This window comes from Eulemur rufifrons, chromosome 7 (assembly GCF_041146395.1).
Source record: "Eulemur rufifrons isolate Redbay chromosome 7, OSU_ERuf_1, whole genome shotgun sequence".
NCBI classification, from domain to species: domain Eukaryota; kingdom Metazoa; phylum Chordata; class Mammalia; order Primates; family Lemuridae; genus Eulemur; species Eulemur rufifrons.
Window position 1 is genome coordinate 168,909,011 of NC_090989.1, and position 24,125 is coordinate 168,933,135.

The following is a 24,125-nucleotide window of genomic DNA, read 5'->3' on the forward strand; positions in this document are numbered from 1 at the left end:
GCCCAGGGGTTTGAGGTTACAGTGAGCTATGATTATGCCACTGCACTCTACCTGGGGTGAGAAAGACTCTATCTCCAAAAATAAAAAAAAAGAACAAACCAGTAGAGAGAAATATATCAACAAAACATTTAACCAAATTCCTCTTGTATTAGGGACAAACATATAGAAAGTAATGTACACTAATTTACTCTGCATCTTGTAATTACCTCTCACAGCAGTAATTCTTAACATCATGGAAACCCTCCCCACAATAAGCAAACACCATCAATATTTTGCACATAACTTTATAGGTTCTTAGGCCTCCAAAAGTGTATTCATGGACTCCATTTTCAAAAATGCTAACAATTTCCAGAAATTGACCCATTTTCTCATGTAAATCCTAGAAATGCCACCTTCTCATAACCTTCAACTTATTTTATAAGCCAATCAATGTTACTAGTTAAAAACTACCTAGAATACTAATGAACAGAAACACATCCAGTTTGAAAATATTTTATTAAACATTTTTGGACATTGCTTCCTACCACTTAAGAATAAAAAATGCATTTCAATAAAAACAAATCTATACTGAGATCATTTTCCTTTATGTGAAGACATATGAATGAAATGTACAAGAATATTTAAAAGCAAAATATTTCACTGCCAAAACTTTAAATATCTCAAGAGCACAACAAATTTTAAACACACTTAAAGATCATGTAGCTCTTTCGATATTCTTAGGAATGGTGGGTGATTAGCTTATCTAAGGCTTAGGATTTGTTTCCATGCTTGTTTCTTGAGCTTCTTCTACCTCTGAGAGCTTTTCATCATCTGTAATTGAGAAAGAAACATAAAGCTTAGTTGAATTTGCCTAAATTTTATGTTTAATGAATACATAAAAACATGTTTAGCCTTTATTAGTTAATATATTTAAAGCAAAGATAGCAAAATGGCAGCCTAAGAATGTGGTCCATGTAAGTATTCAGTTTTAAAAGTGACACAAGAAAAAAAAATGCTGTTTTGGTTGTTGCTATAAGTTGAATCAAAATTTTAAATCTGTGTGATGAATTTCACCACAAAAAAAGTCTAGATCTTAGGCTTTTCTTGAAAACAGTCAGCAGATCAGGTAACACACAGAAATTTCCGATTGTCTACATCAATACAAAGAGCAAGTCTCCAGTTCCCCAAAGCACCCACCATTCACTGGGTGTGCAAACGTTCTTATGTACTTACTATCATCTGCCTGGGTCCTCAGCATTACTTTAGAGTAATAAACTATTATAAACCAAGAATAATTCCAAATCTACCACTCTTGAATCTTTCTTAATTTAAACCACTAGGTCTGTATTTAAATCACGTACTACGACAAAATAAGAATTTTCTACACATATCCAGAAAATCGAACATGAGCGCTTTTTCTAATGTCATCCAGCTATACTCTCGTTCAGAAATTGAAGGTTTCTCCTCTCTCTCCAAGATGTGTATTCTAAAAAGGCCTACCTGGATATGAGGGCAATCTGGCTGCAGTATCTGTCACCCCACTGATCACCAGGGTTGATTTGGTTGATCTGGCTGGCTAGGCGGGTGTCTCCTTCCTCCCTCACTACTCCATGTGCCTCCCTCCTCAAGCTGCGGGCTTGGCCGAAGAGGACGACCTTCCCCGATACAGGAGGACTATACAGGAGGACCATTCTTTGGTCAAGGGTATACAAGTAGCTGCGCTTCCCTGCTAGAACCACCAAATAAGCTCCCAAAAGGCCTACTCATGAATCATTTAAAAATCTTCACACACATTCATTTTGAGATGATTTCTACTTACTTTCCAGTGTTTGCTGAAGTTCATGGATGGTACTAAGAAGAACGTGAAACTGTTTCCGTCTCAACTCCAGCTGTGTTAACAAAAAAAAAATTATACAAATTGATCTATAAACATATAGACATCACAAAGGCTAACACATATATGTAAATACCTTATCTTCAACGCTTTCTTTAATATGTGAGAGATGCTCTAATTCTTTCCCCAGAGCCTCTAGTTCCCTGGAAAAGAGAAATAGTGTTATATTTTGCTAATTGGGGGAACAGAATTTATAATTAACATCTAACTTTTTAGTTACTAACTAGAATTTTAAAAATAAAAAAAGGATAAAGAGTTATAACACTCCAGTATGGTAAGACTTTTAAAGCTGAGAATGATTTCTTCTTTAACTCCTAAATTTACACTTATTTTCATTAAAATAACATTTTTAGATAAACTTTTACAGCATAGGAAAATATAGATAATACAATAACAAGACCCCCCCCGAACTTTAAGGGTTTTTTTGGTAAAAGAAATAAAACATTGCCAATTAACTTGAAATACCCTTTTTGAACCTTACCCCAAGTCCTTTATCTCAGGCTTTTTTCCTCCTCTACCTCCCACTCAGGCAACCCTTATATCATTCCAATCCTTTTTTAAGGTAAATATTTGTATCCCTGAATAGTATAGAGTATTAGTATATAATATTTTAGGAAGGGTTCTAACTTTTATAAATGGTTATTATTCTCCATGTAATTCAGAAACTTGGGAATAATTTAAAATTCATTACCTTTTTTCCCCACTGATTATGTTTTGAGATGTGTGTTTAAAAGTGCATATCTAGTTTATTGTAACCACTATTTAGTATTCTACTATATGAATGAATATGAATAAATCATATTTTACTTATCCATTTTCCTAGGATGCATATGATATGCATTTATTTTAGACCTAAAATATAGGTAGTAAGGTGAGAGGAAGAAAAAATCTAATCAAGCATTATTAGAATATATAATACTGAAGATCTGATCCCTCCTTTTCAAACATATTATGTATTTCTGTAAAAATGAAATGCATAGGTTAGTATTTGAACAAAGGCTAGTATAAATGTTAGTTCCTTTCAAAGTAAAGATCTAAACTTACTTTAATGTCTCATGCCTGTCTGGATGATGCTGGATCACTTTTGCCAAAGCATCATATTCTGAAAGACAAAAAAATATTTTCCAAACTAAGGACCTGGATTATCAAAACAAAATGTACAATATCACAAATCTCTCCTAATCAGTTTCCTGGTACATCAAGAAATTAAAACACTGAAAGATGGAATGAGTATTGCCAGCATTACTTGATTCAGCTATAATTGTAATGATATGTGACATCAAAAGTGTTCTAAACAGGGATTTTAGCTCCCAAATCAGTTTTTCCATCTACATGTCCTGGACAGAATATAAGAGGTCAGCATAAGCATAAATGAACTTAAGTCATTATTGATCATCAAGTACACTGATTCTGAAAATGTCTTATTCATTATTTGCCCAGGAAAAAAAAAAAAAAAAATCAGTGAAGTAAATATATCCTACCATCAATTTCAGATATTAGTCAACAGCAAATTACACTTCTCACTAACTCTAAAGATAAAGATTTCAGAAACTTAATAATTTAAAATTTAGGTCCTTGTTTTTGCTCCACTAAGACCTCTAAGATAAGTCACGTAACTCCTTGTTAACCTTTCTTATGAAATGATCAATGTCAGGATTCACTAAAAACCCTCATTAACCAACAAAACACTGTTTACAAAATACTTTAAAATTATTTTAGAACTGATAATAATTATTAATAAGTTGGTATATCTTGCTGTAAATTGGCCATTGAAACTTCACCACACATATTTTAAACTAAATGCAAAAAACCAACTTTTAAAAATATGGAATTAAACTTCATCTTAATTAGCTCATTAAAAGGTGAAGTTCTTTGTTTTAGAACTCAGCATATTAATTCAATAATAGGGTGATTTTTTAAAATAAAAAAATTTAGATTACAAAATAATATATGCTCAGTGTAAAATGATATAAAACAAACAAAAAACGAAAAAAGGAACATAAGCTATAAAAACCCACAACCCCAAAATCACCATTAATGTTTTCTATTTCCTTCTAGTTTTTCATATATATGTCGCAGTTGTGATTACACATTATGTTTTTTATTTTTATTTTTCTCCAATTTACAACATTGGAGGAGCAATGCCTCTGTCATTAAAAATTATTTTGAAATAGTTTTTACTAACTGTGTAAGGATATACCCTAATTTAAAAACAAAACAGATTAGAATGAAACAAAACTTTAACTTTCTTATTAGATATTTAAGCAGCCTATAAATGTTTGTTTGCTTTGTACTTAATAAAAACTCATTGGGTTTAAATTCTTTTTCTTTTTTTTGAAAGTAGTTCCATTAAACAAGCAAAAAAACCCCTAAATCTAGTGTATGTATTATGTAAGTCTTCTCTGCCAATTAACCATAACATTATTTAGGCAGCAGAGTCTGAAGACAGTAAAAAATTAATACTTAAGAAATACTTGGATTAAAAAAAAGAAAGAAAGAAAAGAAATACTAATCAATACAATCCAACAAAAACATTTTTTTCAGTATACCCTTCCTTCTTCCTTATCTTAAAGAATAATATAGTTTTAAAGAATTAAATGTAGTTCCTAATTCTTTTTTATAATTCAGATTGATTCTGGCCACAGGTTTTATCTCATAACATTAAAAACTGCATGAAAATACTAGTTGGTAATAAAGTATTTGCACACTAAATCCCTCAAAACCCTTACCTTGGCGATTTTTTCGTATTCGTTTTGCTTGAAGAATTTGCTTTTTGCACTCAGCAATTTTTTCATGTGCTCCAGCAATGCTGCATTCTATATAAAAAGGTTTTTAAAGATAGTTATAACACCATCTATAATCTCCATCCATTTTCAATTTTAAAACATGTTTCTAAATTGAAGTTTCACTGCTAACAAAATAGACACTGGCATTAAAAAAAATGGTTGTAAACCAAAGTACTGTATCATATCAAAATACACATTTTTGTAGTTAACATTTACTATATTCTTTCTATTAACATTGTGATTGTTATTATTTTTTACCATTGACCAAAGAAAATTGTTAGCAGGTATTGTTCCCTTTAGACCGTTAAATATAAAATTACAGATAGAAACATTAATTACTTTAAGTTTCTTTACCTATTTCTTTGTAAATTTTTTCATAATTTTCCATTTCTCTTAGATTCATGTCATATACCAACAAAGTTTTGCCCACTGAAAATTCACATTGAGACAGTGTGCTCAGCATGCGTTGGTACTGGCTGTATCTAATGAAAATGAGAGAAAATCAGAATAAAGATGTTTGTGGGTTGCCAAAGTTGAGCTATTATAATGCAGCCAAGGATGTGATACTTAAATCATACCAAATTCTAAGAGAATCATTTGCTTTATTTAAAATAATATAGACTATCTGTCCCTTATGTTTTTTCTCTCCAAATGTGGTACACCTAAATTTATAAACTGCTTTAGTTACAAATGCAAAGATGGGACCGTTGTTTGCATCAATATAGGCTTAATTCAAACAATTATTTGAATTTTGTTTAAAACACTTTCAAAATTATTTTGATTAAGATGGCTTATCTTCACAATTCTGTTCTCACAATTTTTTCACTCTATGCAATTATTTATTTATGTGGAAAAACTGTTCAAATGAGGAAAAACTTTCTATGTTAAAAAAATTATTAAGAATAGATATATATACACACACATATTGTAGCAACTTTTAATTGTCAACAAAGGAGAAAATTTCTTTAGATATTTTATCTTACCAAAGATTTACCTGCTAAAAGGAATTAAATTATAGTATTTCTTCTTACCACTCTGCCTTCTGCACATTTTAATAAACATAAGGGAGGCCTCTGAAGAGAAAGCCAGAAAAATCTACTCTTGATTAATCAGGAGTAGACTCCACTATACATTTAAGGTAAGCGCAAATTTGAAATATTAACACAACCTTAATATATGATCTAAAATCACATTAGGACACTGGTATTGAAACAACAGTGAAATGAAAATACCCTTCTTCCTGGGATCCAGAGTTGCACCATTTAATGAAACTCTTTACCAGCAGATTTATTCTCCGATCATCTCCAGCACCATCTCCATCAATTAGGAGACGTTTCCTTATGACTTCGTCTAGAGGAAAGAAGGGTAACGTGAATTAAAATGACCATCTGGCTCTCGGTAACTTTCAAGCACAAAATAACTTCATTCAAAAGAAAATTACTGAAATGTAAATATGCCTAATGTCAATGAACTGTACACTTAAAAACAGCTAGCTAAATGGTAAATTTTGTTATGTGTATTTCACACAATAAAAATATTTATATATTAAAGAAAAAAGAAACACTATTACACATCTACTGTACGTCAGGTACTATTCTAGGGGCTGGGGTTATAGCAGTGAGAAGACTTGTCCTCACAGAGTTGGCATTCTACTGGGTGGTAGAGTAGAGGTAATTTTTAGGTGCAATAAAGGAAATAAGCCAGTAATTCTGACAACAGTTTTTGAAAAAAACCTGTCCAGACAGATGTAAGTCTGGAATGTTCATGTCCCTGGCTAGTGAGAGGCACTGGTAAGAGGAATAGAAAGAAAAGATTTAAAAGGTATAGTGGCAGAACAGGAAAAGAGAGTAAGATGCGTCATAGAAAAAGGAATGGATTTGTTAAATAAAAGTATAATTTAGTTATCCTATGTGTAATATTTCTTTCCCCATTTGAAATTTTTTTTTTTTTAACAAGACTGTCTCCTCTTTTCCCCCAGAGAAAAAGGAATAGAAAAGCAATGCAGATGATGATGAGTAAGAAGTGGGGTCCCAGCCTGCCTGCCTGGCAGTCCTGAGCTTGTGTTCTTACCTGGACAAAATAATGCTAGATCATAACAGAAGAAAGGCAAATTAAAATCGTAACAAAATATCATGTTTCACCTATCAGATTGGCAAAAATCAAAAGATCTGATAACCCATAATTCCAATTCTAGAAATGCATCCTATAGATATATAGGTACCCATGCACAGACATAAAGGGATGTTCCTAGTGGTGGTGTTTGTAGCAGAAAGATTGTAAATCTAAACGTTCACGAGTAAGGTCAATTAGGAAATATTAATATAATGTAACAGTATGTAGCCAGAAGAGTGCAGATGTATATACTGATGCCAGAAAAATATCCTTAGATGTGCTAAGTAAAAAAACAAAACAGGTGCAGAAAAGCACATACGGTATGCTGCCACATGTGCAGAAAACGAGGCTTTGTGTATGGATGTGTGCACATCACAAGTGTATGTGTGCAATCAGAGAATATCTTTGGAAGGATCCACAGGAAACTAGTAATAGTGGTTATTTCTGGCAAGAGGGACTACAGATAGAGGTGGGAAAAGATGTAATTCTCCTTCATGTCTTTGTAGAATTTTTTGGGTGTTTTGTTTTGTTTTACCACACGCATGCATTATTTTTTTTAAATAAATTTTAAAGTGCGAATAATTCCTGGAAAGCCTGCATGATGAATCAACAGCAAAATCTTTAAACAATAGTTCCTGTGTGGGGGCAGAAGTATTTCTGAGTGCAGGTGCAATGGAGATAAACTTTGGAAGGCAGATGGGTCCAGTTTTAAAATATATTCTGTGATAACATCAGATAAACATTTTTAGAATTGGGTTTGGTTCTCAGAGTCAGGGCTTTGACATACTGCTCAAGTAACAGATTCATCAGGTGTCTTAGTTTTATATTTAAAAAATGCAAACTAATGCTTTCAGTTTTTAGCCACTAACATTATTTGAAGAGACTGAGACAAATAAAATACTCTTTGTCTTTGAAGAGATTAAAATGAAGAAAATAAATTGATTTTTTTTTACTATAAATGTTTTAACTTTATTAAAATAAAAGGAAATATCTAGTGAGTGAGGCAATCTGGTGGCATTGATGCTATTCAATTCTTTTGCTAGTCTTCTTATCTCTGCTCAGTCCCCAAGAAATCTCATCTTCTTCCCAGACACCCGGGCCTCCTACTTTACTGAGGACTGGGAATTTCAAATGTAAATGCATTCAGGGAATAGGCAAATAACATCTGAGGGAAACTGTGGAGTGAATGCCCTGACTGAGAGAGAAGCTATTACTAGAACTGATTTTTCAAGAGATTTTTAAAGTTTGATGCTATGGTATGAATGCCTCCCCCAAAACTCAAGTTGAAATTTAATTGCCATTGTGATGACCTGAATAGACATTTCTCAAAAGAAGATAATACAAATGACCAACAGGAATATGAAAAAATGCTCAATATCACTAATCAGGGACATGAAAATCAAAGTCACAATGAGATACCATCTCACCACAGTGAGAGAATGGCTATATCTTAAAGATAACAAATGCTGGGAAGGACTTGAAGAAAGGTGAACCCTCATACACTGTAGGTGGGAATGCAAATTTGTACAGCCATTGTGAAAAATAGTATGGAAGTTCCTCAACAAGTTAAAAATAGAACTACCATATGATTCAGCAATCTTACTACTGGGTATATATCTAAAACAAAATCAGTATGTCAAAGAGACATTTGCACTCCCACATTTATAGTACCGCCATTCACCATAGCCAAGATAGGGAATCAATCTAAGTGTCCACCAAGGAATAAATGGATAAAGAAAATGTGGTACATACATACACACAATGGAATACTCTTCAGCCATATAAAAGATGGAAATTCTGTCATTTTTGACAACATGAATGAATCTGGAGGATATTATACTAAGTGATAAGCCAGGCACAGAAAGAAAAATACTGCATGATCTTGCTCATATGTAGAATCCAAAAAAGTTGATCTTGTAGAATAGAGAGTATAATAGTGGGTACCAGAGGCTGGGGTAGGTAGAGACGGGGGAGATGGGGAGATACTGGCCAAAGGATACATAATTACTGTTAGACAGGAGGACTAAGTTTCAAGAGATATATTGTACAGCAAGATGACTATAGTTAATGATGATACATTGTACTCTTGAGAAAAGTAAAGTGAGTGGATGTTATGTGTTTTCACCACAAAATGTGAGGTAATGTATTTGTTAATTAGCTAATCATTCTCCAATGTATATATATTTATGGAAAATCATGTTGTATGTGATAAAAACATACAATGTTATCTGTCAAATTAAAATACATACATAAAAAAAGAAAGAAATCTACTGCCATTGTGATAGTATTAAGAGGTAGATCCACTAAGAGGTGATTGGGTCATGAGGGCTTGGCCCTCAAGGATGGATTAATGTGGTTATTATGGAAGTGGATTAGCTATCCTGGGAGCGGGCTCCTGATACAAAGATGACTTAGGCTCCATTTCCTCTGTCGCACACGCTCTCTTACCACGTGATACCTCCTGCCATGTTATGACCCAGCAGGATGGCACTCACCAGATGTGGCCCCTTGATAAACTCCTCAGCCTCCAGACTATGAGCTGAATAAACTTCCGCTGTTTATAAATTATGGAAGCAGCTTCGGAACTGGGTAATGAGTAGTGTCTGGAAGAGTTTTGAAGTGAGTGCTGGAAATAGGTTGTATTGCTGTGAATGGAGCATTAAGGGCAATTCTGGTGAGGGCTCAGAGGACTCCAGAACTATGCACAGTCTAAATCTTCTTAGGGATTACTTAACTGGATGTGATCAGAATGTTGGTAGATATATATGGACAGTAAAGTACATCTTGACGAGGTCTCAGATGGAAATGAGGAACAAGGTGTAGAATTAGGTATAGAACAAGGTATAGAATTTGGAAGTTACAAATACTTATTAACAAAAGTCACAAAATCCTACCAAAGTTAATCCAGAATTATAATGGCCATTATATGGAATGCTCCAGATGAGAAAGACTGTTCATGTAAGAAGTACACTGGAACCCCAAGCCTCCCGAATTAGGCAGAGAGAACAGGAGTTTTATTGGCATTCAGAAGTCTCAAAGAGACAACATGATTCTAAAATCACCTTTTAAAAAGATTCACTGCAAAGAGCTAATGAAAATGCAAGATATCCCTCATACCGAGACAGTAAAACTCAGGTAACTCCTACGACTCCCTTCTATCCTACTTTGCCTGAATATTCACAGTCTACCAACTCTGTCTGAATTGACTTTCTTCCCTGAAAAAACAGTTAAACAGTTTCTTTATAAGAGAATCACCTGAAAATTCAGGAGATAATCCCCGAGTGACTTGCAATCCCCTGGACAAAAATGGACTTCAGGGCCACAGTTTTAAATTTTCCTAAACCTAGAGAAAAGTTTTAAAAGTCTTTTGAAGAATTCAGGGTCTTAATTATAATTTATGGCCTGGGATAACTGACCTCTGTCAACGAATACACATGTTGGTGAGACCCAGGTAGGCCCAGAATGAATAAAAGAGGCAGAATGGCATTCTTCTAAGAATGGTAACAAGGACCCCACAAGCTCCACAGGGTCTACTTATGGGACAGGCAAAGCTCAAAATATTGCAAAAGATCTTTTCAAAGCCATTCCCAAGGTGTTTCATCTTCATGACAACAACCTGAATGATATTTAGATCTGTCCCAGGACACTTTTCCAAATAAGCAACCCCTAAAACAGGAGTTTCCAAAAAGGTATTGCCATTTGTGCAAACAATCATGACACTGGAAAAAAGACTGCCTGAAAAGCCAAGGACTGATAACAAGAATCTATTTAGAACTCAGGAAAATCAGCAAGAAAAAATCAAACAACCCTATCAAGAAGTGGGCAAACGACATGAATAGAAATTTTTCAAAAGAAAATATAAGAATGGCTAACAAACATATGAAAAAATGCTCAACATCCCTAATCATCAGAGAAATGAAAATCAAAACCACAATGAGATATCACTTAACTCCAGTGAGAATGGCCTTTATCAAAAAGTCCCAAAACAACACATGTTGGCATGGATGGGGAGAGACAGGAACACTCATACACTGCTGGTGGGACTGCAAACTAGTGCAACCCCTGTGGAAAGCATTATGGAGATACCTTAAATAGATTCAAATAGACCTACCATTCGATCCAGCAATCCCATTATTGGGAATCTACCCAAAAGAACCTAAGTCATTCTATGACAAAGACACCTGTACCCGAATGTTTATAGCAGCACAATTCACAATCGCAAAGATGTGGACACAACTCAAATGCCCATCAATTCGTGATTGGATTAGTAAATTATGGTATATGTATACCATGGAGAATTACTCAGCTATAAGAAATAACAGTGATACGACATCTCTGGTTCTCCTGGAGAGAGTTGGAACCCATTATACTAAGTGAAGTATCCCAAGAATGGAAAAACAAGCATCACATGTACTCACCAGAAAATTGGTTTCCCAGATCATCACCTAAATTCACATCTGGGAATGATACCAATTGGATATCAGACTGAGGTGGGGGGTGGGGGGAGGGGATAGGTTTATGCCTACATGATGAGTGCGTTGCGCACAGTCTGGGGAATGGTCTCGCTTGAAGCTTGAAGCTGCTGACTCGGGGAGGGGGTGTGCGAGGAGGGAATGGGTGTATACCTACATGATGAGTGCAATGCGCACTGTCTGGGGAATGGACACACCTGGAGCTCTGACTCGGGGGGATAGGTGGTACATGGGCAACTTATGTAACCTGAACTTTTGTACCCCCCATAATAAGCTGAAATTAAAAAAAAACAAAAAACAAAAAAACAGGATACCCACCCTCTGTTTACAATCTCCATGTTAACCATCAGGACTGGTGGGCCTCTGAGGGAAGTTCCAGTAAGTTTCGACTGGTTACTCTTTGTCCTATTCCTTAAAGGGCTCCAACCTGAGGTTGATAAACTAATTAAGAAACAAACTAAATTGAAAAGACTATGGAACTAAGGTCTCCAAAATACAACCTTCTGACATTTACCTAGCTATTTTGAAACTCTCTATAAAAGAAATTTACATCTATAAAGGAAAGCTCCCTTTGTAAGATTGTCTACCTCTCCGCATCTAAACCATGAGAAATTTTTACAATGGGAAAGATGCTAAAAGTTTACAAAACCAACTTTACCTTTGTTTGAGGAGCTCATCCCATCCATCTTGTCTTAACTGGGCCTCCACCTATGTCTTTCTTTGTTCCAGCAAATAACAGTGTTTAGATCTAAGTTCTGTAAATTGTCTACCTTGTTTCATGTGGGAGCCATCCCTTTGGAAGTGCAAATTTAGGGTTGCCTGGCTACCAACTATTTAGAGCAATGGAACAAGCAATCAGAAGATTGATAATCAAAGGAAGGAGAATAACTATTTGAAAACTGGCAAATGAAGCTATCAGATCTGCTACTGCCTGGGTGTCTGTATGTCTATAGGTATATGTGTTATGTGTGATATTTCTCTATTAATTAGAGAGAGCTCTAATTAATTTGCTTAAAGAAGAAAGTGCTTAAACCAAATACTTTATCAAAAAATTAGAACCTAACTCAAATGCCTTTCAGTTCACTTGAGTTGGATAAATCTTTGGTAAAATGTACTCAATAAGTGGGAGCTAAACGATGAATACACACACGCACAAAGAGACATAAAGGACACTGGAAACCATAAGAATGCGGAAGAGTGGGAGGGACGGTGAAAGATGAAAACTTACGTACTGGGTACAGTGAATATTATTCTGGTAACAAGCACACCAAAAGCCCTGATTTAAGGATTATACAAGGTATCCGTGTAACAAAAACATTTGTACCCCCTTAATATTTTGAAATAAATAAATAATCTTGGGTAAATAAGATTAGTTTAATATTGTTGGTTTAATGAAAACAGCTGTGTCTTTTGATCAGCAAAATACTCACATATATATATAACTTTAGGATTCTTGCTTAGGTGACAACTACCTAACATTTGCATGCTGGAAAAATGGTCAACAGGAAAATAATTTGAGATAATGGCTAGTTTTATTCAATGTCTCATTAAATTTTCAGGAATAATTCAAACATAATTGTTAAAATTAGGTAAATTAGGTAAATATAAATGGCATAAATATTTATAAATGAATTTTTTATGATGTAAAAAAAAAATCTTTTTGGAACTAAAAACCTGAAAGTGAAATTAAGTAATAGATACTCATTAAATGTTCAGGTCCTTAAGTAAGTTAAAATACTAAAGCATTTATTATTAAGCATAAGCTTAAAATTTATATCTTTGGCATCTTATTAATTTATGAATAGAGAAGCTAAATATATTTGTATCTCTTAGTAAACATAGAAACAATTGTTCTGTGAGGAAGTACATATTTCTAGAAATCATAAACTATATTCATAGAATGTTGGTATGACAGTTCAAATTGCTTACTAGGTTTGCACAAAAAATTAAGGTTACTAAGTATAAAATTCTAATATATGTAATTAAAACTACCAGAAAGAAAAACAATTTTGTATGCAAAGCATACGAGGAAAGTAAGATGTGGTTTTGGTGCGGAAAACTATAAAAAGACAAGAGGATTTGTTAAAAAAGAGCAATTTTTTTTGTTGTTAAAAAAGAGCAATTTCACCTCATTCAGAGGTTATTTAAAAGTTGTTTCAACATATGGATTTAAGAAGGAAACATAAACAAGGCAGGAAGGAACTATTAAGTAGGAAAGATATGAAAAAAAAGTTGTAAGTAGGAGGATATGTTTTTGGTAAAGAAAGATGACAAGGGCGAGTAATTTTTTCCTTTACATGAGAGAGAACTTTGTGGTCAAAATGATATGGGGAAAAGGAAAGTCAATTTTTGTCCTAAGGTAGAATGCCAGTATAAAAAAAGGAAGTATAGGACAAAACTGAAGGTTTAAGCAAACTGTAAGTTTGTGGAAGATTAATCTCATGAAAGAAATTTTACGTGTGATCAAATTAGCTAAAATTAAAAGGGAATTATTAACAAGTTTTTCTAAAATCTGTGCACTAATATCAAAAGTACACTGATGCAAGGCTGGAGTTTGGGCCCTTGTCTTGGAACAACAGGGATCTCTCAGAGCATTGATCTGCAAATAACATACTACCTTTGACCCAACAATCCCAGATATACCTGCAAGTATGCAATATGAACACTGGAACATTATAATAAAATATTGGAAACAACCTGAATGTCCATCAACAGGGGACTAATAAAACAAATTATGGTACAAGAACATGATGGAATACTATGAAGCCATAAAAAAAGAATGAGAAAGTGCTCTATGTACTGATACAGAGTGATTACTTAAAATAATTTGTTAATGAAGCAAGGAGATGAGCAGTATATATGATATGCTCCCTTTCATATAAACATGGGGGGAAATAAGAACATATATTTATATGTGCTCATATTTGCATAGGTACCCTGGAAGGACATATAAGAAACTAATAAAAAGAGTTATACCAAGGGAAGAGAAAGTATAAGTCAGGTGGTTGGGGGATAGGATGGAAGATGGCAGAATATCAATTTTGATATTATTTGATTTTTGGACCACATGAGTATTCAAAATCTGTTAGCTGTTGTTGTCTGAAAAAGAAAGAAAGTTCAAGTCTTTTCCTTTCCCCAACCCCAGGCAGGGAGAAAGCTGTAAGCTCTAGCAGAGGTGGGGGAATGAAAGGCTGGATCTGGAGGACTGGTATACTAGAACACCAGGAAGGCTGGATGAATGAAGACAAATAGCAAAGACTAAAGATACGAAGGCAGTTAGGGGTCAGATGGTAGGAGTCTGGACTAATAAATACCATACTAGTAAATCCAAACCCTGCCAGTAGGCAACTGGGAGTTCATAAAGATTCATGGACAGAACTTTTTAGGAGAGTCAAACTCAAGGCAGTGTACAAAACAGACTGTAAGTGGGAAACCACAGAGGCAGGGAGGCTAGTTAGAAGGCTACCAAAGCACATGCAGTTAGGAGCTAAAATGGCCTGAACTGAAAAGAGAGGAAATTAAAATCACAGGTCCTGGAAGGCAGGTTAGAACTGAACAGAGACTTGGTTAGGAAAAGGCAGGGGCCAATGCCAACATTGGGGTGGCATGAGTGGGAGTGTGGTATGACTAATTTTGGCAGCACGGCAGATTCCCTGTCCAGGCATTCACAGGCTCTCTTTCCACTTCAGCCCTATCCCTCTTTAGTCTAAGTACACCTCCTTACAGCCAATACCCTGGGCCAGAAATCAAAACCTAGAGCCAATGCTTTGGTTAGCCCACTCACGTTTACTTTGTGTGTGCACGAGTGTATATTGCACATTAGAGCAACATTTTATCTCATCTGTAAGATGGGAACAATACTATCTACTTTGCAGGATTGTTGTGAAAATTTATGGAAATAAAAGTATAGAAGGAATGCAATGGCTGGCCATAGGAGGAAAACAAACAATTTATTATCCTTATCTTTATGTTAAATTTAATCCACAACTGATATCATCCTAGAAATGTTAAAGAGTAAATGTTGAAGATTTATCTATGGATATATCTACGTAGATACATTTATAGACACAAAATTTTCCCCAGTTACGATTCCTCACAAATTTGCTTCTGTCCCAAACTTATTGCAAGGTCACAATATTTCTATCGTAAACAGTGTGTAGACAGTTGCTGCCAAGAAAACTCCCTGTGGCTAGGAATTACTGAAATAGGGCCAGAACGGTGGCTCATGCCTGTAATCCTAACACTTTGGGAAGCTGAGGTGAGAGGATCACTTGAGGCCAGGAGTTCTAGACCAGCCTAGGCAACATAGGGAAACCTCATCCCTACAAAAAAATAACAAAAAATCAGCTAGGTGTGGTGACATGCAGCTGTAAGGAGGCTGAGGCAGGAGGATCGCTAGAGTCCAGGAATTCAAGGTTGCAGTGAGCTATGATCGTACCACTGTACTCTAGCCTAGGAGACAGAGTAAGTCCCTGTCTCTTAAAACAAACAAACAAACAAGAAAATAAATAAATATTAATTTAAAAATAATTACTGAAGTAACATATGTAAAGTGGAGAGCACAGCTCCAACAGCAACACAATAAAAATGTATGTTCCCAGTTTGAGAACAGTCTCTGTTCTTTTTAAATTTAAAGATGGCCTTCTGCTGACAGTTTCTAACACATGTGGCATGAGCATTATTATTTTTAATGACACCTTAGCAATTAGCTCCACACTGAACACACCTAGAACATGTTTTGCTTACTATACAAACATATTTCATAAACTATCATGCTTGAAGCCCTCTGTAAGCACTTTGAATGCTTATATTAATAATTCAGGCAAGTCTTGGTCCCTCTTATGAAAACATTAAAGACGGCTTAGAAACTATTTTATAGATGTTATCAACATTACTTACTCCTTAGTTGTCATGATCACTTTCTTTACTGATTATAAGGATCGACATCATCTGGAAAGGGCTTTTAAACCAAAATACTTAACACTGGCCCTGAGGATCGTGGTTTTCCACCTGGTTTTAGTCTTGTAGGAAAAGGGCTGGGTAACACTATGCACTTAGTTCCTGGAAAGACTATGGAGTGTGAATCTGAGTCAGGAAAAGGAGGCAGCAGTTAACTTATATTAATTTATAAGTAATATCACCACTAATGGCCAGTATATATTGTACAAAAGGCAGGGGCATGAGAAATATTTTTGCTCATCAAAATTCCCCATATCCAATATGCCTAACTGAAATGTTAACCACCAAAGACATAAAATTCAGGATTGGTTTAACAGTAGACTATTACCACAATTATAGAACTTATGATTTCCTACTGTATTCAGTTTTATGTTGTACCATAATTATGCATACAAAATGTCCTTCAAAACCACTTTAAAATCAGTTATGATACGATTATGCTGAAAAGTAAACATTTACTTGCAAAATTGAGAGGTATTTGAGACCCCTTCTTGTTTCATATGCTAACATATACCTAGAAGAAATACAAAATTACGTAAGACACTAAATAAGCTTCAAAAGTCCTTTCAAGGGGTTGGAGATGCAGGAAGAATAAACAGAAAGTCAGAAAGAAATGACGTCTTTACAGTCAATAGATCAACTCTCCCAGGCATCTGGTCAGATAATAAAGCCATTTTAGCTATGCTCTCATTTAATTGTAAAAAGGATAATTTCTCATAAACCCAGACTAATACTCTTTTCAACTCATAATTGTTATTCCCCTACAGTTGCTATTAAAACCTTGATTACAAAACATCTTGGAGCAGATATTCAACAAAAGGAAAGACGAAAACAATTTGAAAGGTAATGACGCCAACTCCCAGAACTGCTTTAGTGACAGGTCAAGGCTTGACAACAGTCTCACTGTTATGTAACTTCCTCCTAGGGCTAAATTTCCGGTAGGGTCAAATATGTATCCCTTTCAGAGCAGGCTGCAATCTCACCTGCTTTTAGGGACTAGTTATCTTGTGATCTACCAGTGAGAATTAGCATTTCCTTTCTAAGTGCTGTTTAGCAAAAAGTTCTGCAGGTATGACAGCCCATGAATGGATTTTTCTTGGTGTTCCTATACACTCTAGATCCAATTGAAAACCACAGAAAAGGATAACAATTTGAGACAGGATTATAGTAGAAAAAAACAGCTGACTACTAGAGCAATTTAGCAATATATATTAAACTTTAAAACACATATTCCTTTTGCCTTGTCTTTTAGAAATTATTCCCACAAGTATACAAAGACATTGCAAATATCTCCATTGTAACACTAGTTACAGAAATTTCAGTGTTATGGAAAACTGATCTCTTTTTCCATACAAAGTGGATGAAAAAAATCAAAGGAACAAAAATATGAAAAAAAGAAAATAAAAAAGATAAATTAAAAAAAAGAGTAAAAAACTGAAAATAAACTAAGTGTCAACAGGGGATTAGTTTAAAAAATTAATAGATTATGACACATTGATACAAAAGAATGAGCTAGATCTATATTCAAAAGAGCTCCATGATATATCATTAAATATATAAGTATATATATCATATGTACTTAATGGTATTAAATTGACAAGTGTGCAAATGTTTGTATAAAATTTTCAATCATACGTACATATTAACATACTAGTTAACAGATACATAGCACTTAAATACACTAAGTACTGTTCTAGATGCTTTTCACATATAAATACACTTAATCCACCCAGTAGCCCTATTATTACCTCTATTTTACCAAAAAAGGAACTAAAAGTAACTTGCCCTAAATTAAACATCACAGGAAGTTAGGAGTAGAACTGGAATTCAAACTCAGGAGTGTGGCTCCAGAGAAGGTGTTTTTTACCTTTTATAGGCATTAAAAATCATTCTGGAAGAGGTAATCATCCAGGGAAAGGGGAGTATTTTCATTTTGTATATTTCTTCTTGAATTTTCTGACATGTATTACTTTCTTTTCTGAAATATTAACAGAAGTTAACTAGGTAGTCAGCATATCCGTCATTATGAGATATTTTTCTTCATTTTTTCTGTATTAAAAATTCTACTCTATGTTGTTTAACAATGTTATGATCTGATAACAGAAAAAAAAAAAACTGGCTTGACTTGACCGATTTTAAATTAAAAAGAGGAGAGATTAAGGCCTTGTAAAAACAATGCTCAAGCAGATTCCTGTTACATTTATCACCAGATCACCACACTGCTCATGAGTTATTAAGATGAATTACATATAACCCACTGTGTTAGATTCCTTAAACTAAAATAACACCTGGCCTCTTCTTTCAAGAAGCTTAAAAATCATTAAAACAATTTTTAATGTCAACAATATAAGAAGACACATAAAAGGTAGGTGGAAAGAACAATATATAAGATGATTAGATTCCACTATATAAATATCCATCTCTCCTGAGATACTTGGGACCATCTAAATAAATTGCTGATGCCAGAGTAAATTACTTTAGTCAAAATTAAATTTAAAAAAATTTAAAAAGAAAAGCAAAAACACTGTTTAGGTTCTTTGTTTTTCTGTTTGTTCAAACATTTACAGTATGGTGCTGGGGCCACAGAGGATGGAACAAAATGGGCAAATCCACTGGTACTAATGAAGGAAAAACTAAATTAACCCTGTGCCCACAAATGTCTAATCAACATTGGATCAGCAAGTGAAATAGGAATAACAACAGCAGCTAACACTTATACAGCGTTATATACTCCTACTTGGTGACCACACATCCCATTTGTTTCCTTTCATTCTGAAAAGTGTCCTGGTTTGCACAATAAATTATATGGTCACTCAACTTCCAAGTGCTTTACATATATTATTATATTTCATTCTTGAAAAAACTCCATAAAGTATATACTATTATCATCCTTTTATAGATGAGTATTGTCACCTCTGCATTCATAGAAAAATATACAGAATTATATTACTAGAAAGTCAGTACAGTTCCATTAATCTGTCATATAGGCATATTAAAAACAATTATTTCAAATTTCAACAAGCATATATCCATGCATTATACTTTTCTAAGTTTTAAAAAAGCTACTGTCAAACCAACAAGCGCTATTAAATGGAATGTAGAGCCACATCGCACCCCACTGCCCTTCTCATGTCTCATCTGTCGCGCTGGCATATCAATATATCTACCTAATGTTCTCTGTCCTGCAAAAAGTGCTTCCGAAATGATTTCTATCAGAGTACCAACACTGTTTAACACCCTTTAAATTAATACATACATACAAAATACAAACTGTTAAGATAGTTTAACACTGGCAACATCTAAGCTGTTTTTCAATTAGCCAAAATGCTAGAGTGGCAACAAGGGAAGTAGAGAGAAGGGCTTTGCCACAAACTAGCTGTGTGACTATAAGTCACTAACTGCCCAGGACCTCCATTTTTTCATCTATAAAATAACAGTGCTGGTGATAATATCTATAGTCTGCTAGATAAATGGCAATATAGTACTTCTTTCCTTCTGAGTCAGGGCAGCTCCTCAAATTGAGTACAGGAAATAAATGGCTTCTTCTCCAAGATCTGCCAGTCCAATTGGATATGCAGACCCATATGTAGGGATTATATGAGGGCATAGTGATCCAGGTACCTCAAATCTGTAAGAGGACACTGGCCCTCATCTAAGCTCCAGGGACAGGTACTGGTACTCCTCCCAGAGCTTTTCAGGAGGATGAACGAGGTACTAAGGACATCTCCTTCTCCCTGTCTTTCCCACTAACATTGCTCTAATTCAAATCCACGTCTCTCATTTGGAATACTTTGCGTTGGGCTCCCTGCTTCTGATCTTGCTTTCCTAGAATCCTTTCTCTACACAGCAACTCAGAATGATCTAAAAGATGAATTGGATAACTAACTCTGCTGCTTAAAATGCCCAAATCATTTCCAAGTGCCCACAGAAGACAGTCTAGTCTCCTTTCCATGGCCTGCAAGGCTCTTCATGAGCTCCCCTTTACCTCCTTCTGTACCACATGCATCCTGGCCCACCTGGCTCTAGCCCAGGCCCCTAGATCCAGCCCCACTGGCCTTCTTTATCCTCCCCAAAAGGTTGCACAGCTTTTCACCTCAGCCCTTTGCACTAGTTGTTAACTCCTATATGGAATGCTTTTCTGGGCTCTTCACATGTTTGACCCCACCGGGTCTCACTTTAAATGTCACTTTACAAAAGGGTCACACCTGATTACCCTATTTTAACCTAATTGTTGGCAGCCCTCCCCTATTACTCTGTCATCATTCCATCAAGTTTAGTCTCAGAACTTAATTACATTCCTTCTCAGAAATTATCTTATTTACTTATTTGATTGTATACTATTGCTTCTCTTCCCCAAGCAGGGGCCAAGGTCCTCCTCTGTCTAGTTTACTGCTATAACCAGCAATCTTACATTGTGCCTAGAAGGTATGCAATAGATACTTGTTGACTGATCACACATACCACTCATTTCAGCTTGATTTTTTTCAAAAGCTCAGTTGAGGAAAATCATATTTACAGAGGATTGTCTGAAGAAGCTGTAGTTCGTCTTTTCCTCTATGGTCTAGATAATCTTAAAACAAACAAGCAAAAAAACCTTGATTTGAATTATACCAAACCAGCAGAGCTACCCACTATCCACCTAAACCACATTGTCTATTAGCTTTAGAATGCCTTTCTAAATTGGGACTTAGCCTTCTTTGACCTAGCAAAGGATGTGTTAAGTAACAGCTTTACGATACTCAATGCTAAAAAGAGATTAAGGATATGACACTAGCTTTTCTTTATAAGGACCCCAAAGATGAATTTTTTCTCTAGAGTTTAAATCACAAAAAAAACTGCTTGTCCTGGGTATCTCATGGTGCCTTCTTTCATGAACACTAGATCACAGAATAAACTAGGTTTTGCCTCTTGGCATGGGCTGCTGGAGAAACAGGTTACTTACAGCTTAGTTAATTAACATTCTAGACTTCACCTCTTGCATTTTGAGGATCACCCCCACTTCTGACTTCCCGTTGTTTTTGTTAGTCTCAATGGTCCTTTTGCCCTGTTTTCTCTCCATTTAATTTTTATATTTCCTTGTTATGGTGAGTTCCCTTAAGTGTTTTCTGGCATAAGGCATATAAATAAAGTATTGAGGGTTATAGTAGCAATATGCATAAAATAATATGGCTACTAGGGCAAGGGTCAACGAGTTCTAGGAAAGAGAAGAAGGAATATTTGAGGTAGGTCTTGAAGAAAAGGCAGGAAACAGCAATCTGTGCAGAGTAAGATATGATCAAAGGAAAGTGGAAGACAGATTAGTAAAACAACTCTTATGTTTAATAGTATTTACTGAACATTACTATATGTTGGGCTTAGTGCAAAGCCCTTCACAACTTTTAGTGCGTTTGATCCTTAAAATGATGTTCTGAGGTGGATTTTATTATTATCCCCATTTATAAAGAATGAAACCAAGGCTCATAGAGGTTAATTAACCTACACAAGGTCAAAGAGCTTGTAAGTGGCAAGGTGGGGATTCTTGTGGCCTCCAAGCATGTGGAAGGCACTTGGCTGCTATCAGTACTTTTACTAGAATCCATCTTCCCTTCCTATCTCCCATCTGGCAAAACCTATTGCTCCTCTGGACTTCTCCCAGTCAATAGATAAGAGATGTACCACTAACAGGCACACAGTCAAGTTAGAATCCTGGGATCATTATCAACCTCCCCTCCCACCTCCCACCCAGCATCTACTTAATCACTGAAGTCCTGACATTCCACCTCATACATTTTCCTCCTACTGTCCACTTCTCTACATTCTCATCTAGGTAGGAGTCCCCATTATCTCTCACCAGGACCATTGCAGAGAGACAGGATGGGAAATAGTGAACAGCAAGAACGCTGGAGCCAGTCTGCCTGGTTTGGAGTTTAGGCTCTGTAACTTACATCCGAAGGCAAGTTATTTAACCTCTTTGTGTCCCAGTTTCATCTGTAAATTGGGGGTAATAATTAGACCACTGCCTGAAACAAGGTATAAGTACTATATAAATGTTAGCAAGGGAGGAGGGAACTTACTTAGCTCCTCACTTTCCCTTCCCCTCATCATTCTTCACATAGTATAGTGTGTGCTTTTTTTAATGCAAACTGATCACACTACACCAATGTTAAAACCTTTTAATGGTTTTCCATGGCCCTTATCTGGAAATCTCTGGCTCATAACTTTATAAATTCTAGCCAATACTTGTCAGGTCTGAGTTCCTCGGGGCCTTTGTACAAGTGGTTCCCCATCTGGAACACCAGTCCAAATATATTTATTCTTCAAAAATGGAATTAAGAGTAATTTTTTTCAGGGAGGTTTCCCATCTCTCGGAATGGATAAACAATCTTTGTGAAATGTTCCTGCAGTTCCTAACCTTGCACTTCCCTGTGGTAATATTTGCCACCCCTAAAACAAATTATTCAATGTGCCTTTCCCACCAGACTGTAACCTCAGAGGAGGAAAAGGTCTTGCCTATTGGTTCTAGGCTGTAATCCCAAGGCCTAGCCCAGGTAGGAAAAATAACTATTGAATAAAAGGAACTGAAATGAAGCAAAGTTAAAATTCCCCAAGAAGTTTCTGGGTGTTTAATAGCCTCCCACCTTCACTATTCCTTATCAGTCCACAAATTTGGGTCTATCCCTTGTTCTTCTCATTGCCTAGCCCCTTCATGTGGAGACCCTGCTGGCCCTCAACTCTTCGGAAGCGAGCTCCGCAGGCATCTACAGTTACTGGTCACCCTCTCCTCATATAGACCCAACACCCCTAGATTTGCCCTTCCCAGATGTCAAAGAACCTCCTTTCTCCCTAACCAGATGCCATCTAGGTTTTTCCTCTGGTTGCACATCATGCCTGTTCACCCTTCCCCCAAGTGTCGCCTTATTTCTGCTCTATCTGTAGACCATCCCCCTTACAACTGTCCACAAACCCAGCCTCTGCTCCCTCTAAATCCATTCCAGCTGGCAAACCACCCTCCCCAAGACATTCACATTCATTCACACACACACACCTTTTACTGACTTGATCTTCCCTAGTGCCATCTTCCCTATGGTAGCTCCTTGGCTCCCATAAATCTCCCAGGTACACTTCCTGATGGCCCTCCGGATACCCCATCCATAGTAGTTCCTTTTAGATGATGTCCCCAGCTCCCTATCCCCACCCACAATCCATTCCTAGTTCAAGGACTCACTGCAATGCACTCCTTTGTCTGTGGACCTCTCCCGGTCTGCCCAGAGGACCCCTCCAGGGGTCACCCTCCGTATGCCGACATCCCTAGTGCTCTAGTCTTGGAACTCCCCGTTTCCAGTTTGTCCTAAAAACCCTGCCCCATGCCCGGAGCTCCCACTTTCTCCCAGCCCTCCACAGGCCCTCCGCTCCCCCAGTTCCATGCTCTCCACCACTTCCTACCCTTCTCCGCTCCTGGGACCTCACCATATCCTTAGACAAACGCAGACTCCCTCCGGTACCACGCGCCCGCCCGTGCACCTCTTCCAGCCGTCCCGGCCCCCCACGTGTGCTCCCAGCCCCCTGACGATCCTCCCGACACACCCTCCCCGTGCCCGGCGCGGCCTCTGGGAGAGCGGGCCGGGAGTCCGAGGGGCTCCGAGGAGGGCTCGGGCCTCTGGCGAGAGGCTGAAGGGCTCGGGGGGAGCGGCCGGGAAGGCCCAGGGCTCCGGGGAGAAGCTGGAAAGGCTGAAGGACTCGGGGGAAGCGGCCCGGGAAGCCGAGGGACTCCCCGAAGCGGCCTAGGAGCCCAGGGGTCTCGGGGGAGACCGAGGGGCCGGGGAGCGGGCCGGGTGGCGGCGAGCGGGCCTCACCGTCAGTCACGGCTCCCATGGCGTGCGCGGCGGCGGCGGCGGCGGCGGCGGCGCAAGCTGAGGCGGCGGTTGGCGGCTGCGGAGGTCAAAC

The 24,125-nt window shown here is 36.7% G+C and overlaps 2 protein-coding genes across 6 annotated transcripts in view; one reads left to right on the plus strand and one right to left on the minus strand.

Annotated features, from left to right (window-relative positions):
- Positions 1 to 478: 478 nt before the first annotated feature.
- Positions 479 to 24,119, minus strand: THOC7 (THO complex subunit 7). Of its 5 annotated transcripts, none has more exons than XM_069476020.1 (9): positions 24,035 to 24,076; positions 20,664 to 20,772; positions 5,892 to 6,009; positions 5,014 to 5,141; positions 4,603 to 4,689; positions 2,918 to 2,975; positions 1,950 to 2,016; positions 1,799 to 1,868; positions 483 to 810 (listed from the first exon to the last, which is right to left on the minus strand). In XM_069476020.1, the coding sequence occupies exons 2-9, from the start codon at positions 20,668 to 20,670 to the stop codon at positions 743 to 745; spliced, it is 603 nt and encodes a 200-aa protein (XP_069332121.1). In that variant the 5' UTR covers positions 20,671 to 20,772; positions 24,035 to 24,076; the 3' UTR covers positions 483 to 742. The 5 variants fall into 5 exon arrangements, with proteins under 5 accessions (XP_069332124.1, XP_069332121.1, XP_069332122.1 ...); XM_069476021.1 differs by lacking the exon at positions 24,035 to 24,076 and adding an exon at positions 23,649 to 24,009; XM_069476018.1 differs by lacking the exon at positions 20,664 to 20,772 and having other exon boundaries at positions 24,035 to 24,119.
- ATXN7 (ataxin 7) overlaps positions 23,273 to 24,125 on the plus strand; it is a 131,326-nt gene continuing 130,473 nt past the window's right edge. The window contains exon 1 of the mRNA XM_069476013.1: positions 23,273 to 23,426. The gene's annotated coding sequence lies outside the window, so the exon portion shown is untranslated. The remainder of the gene's footprint in view (positions 23,427 to 24,125) is intronic.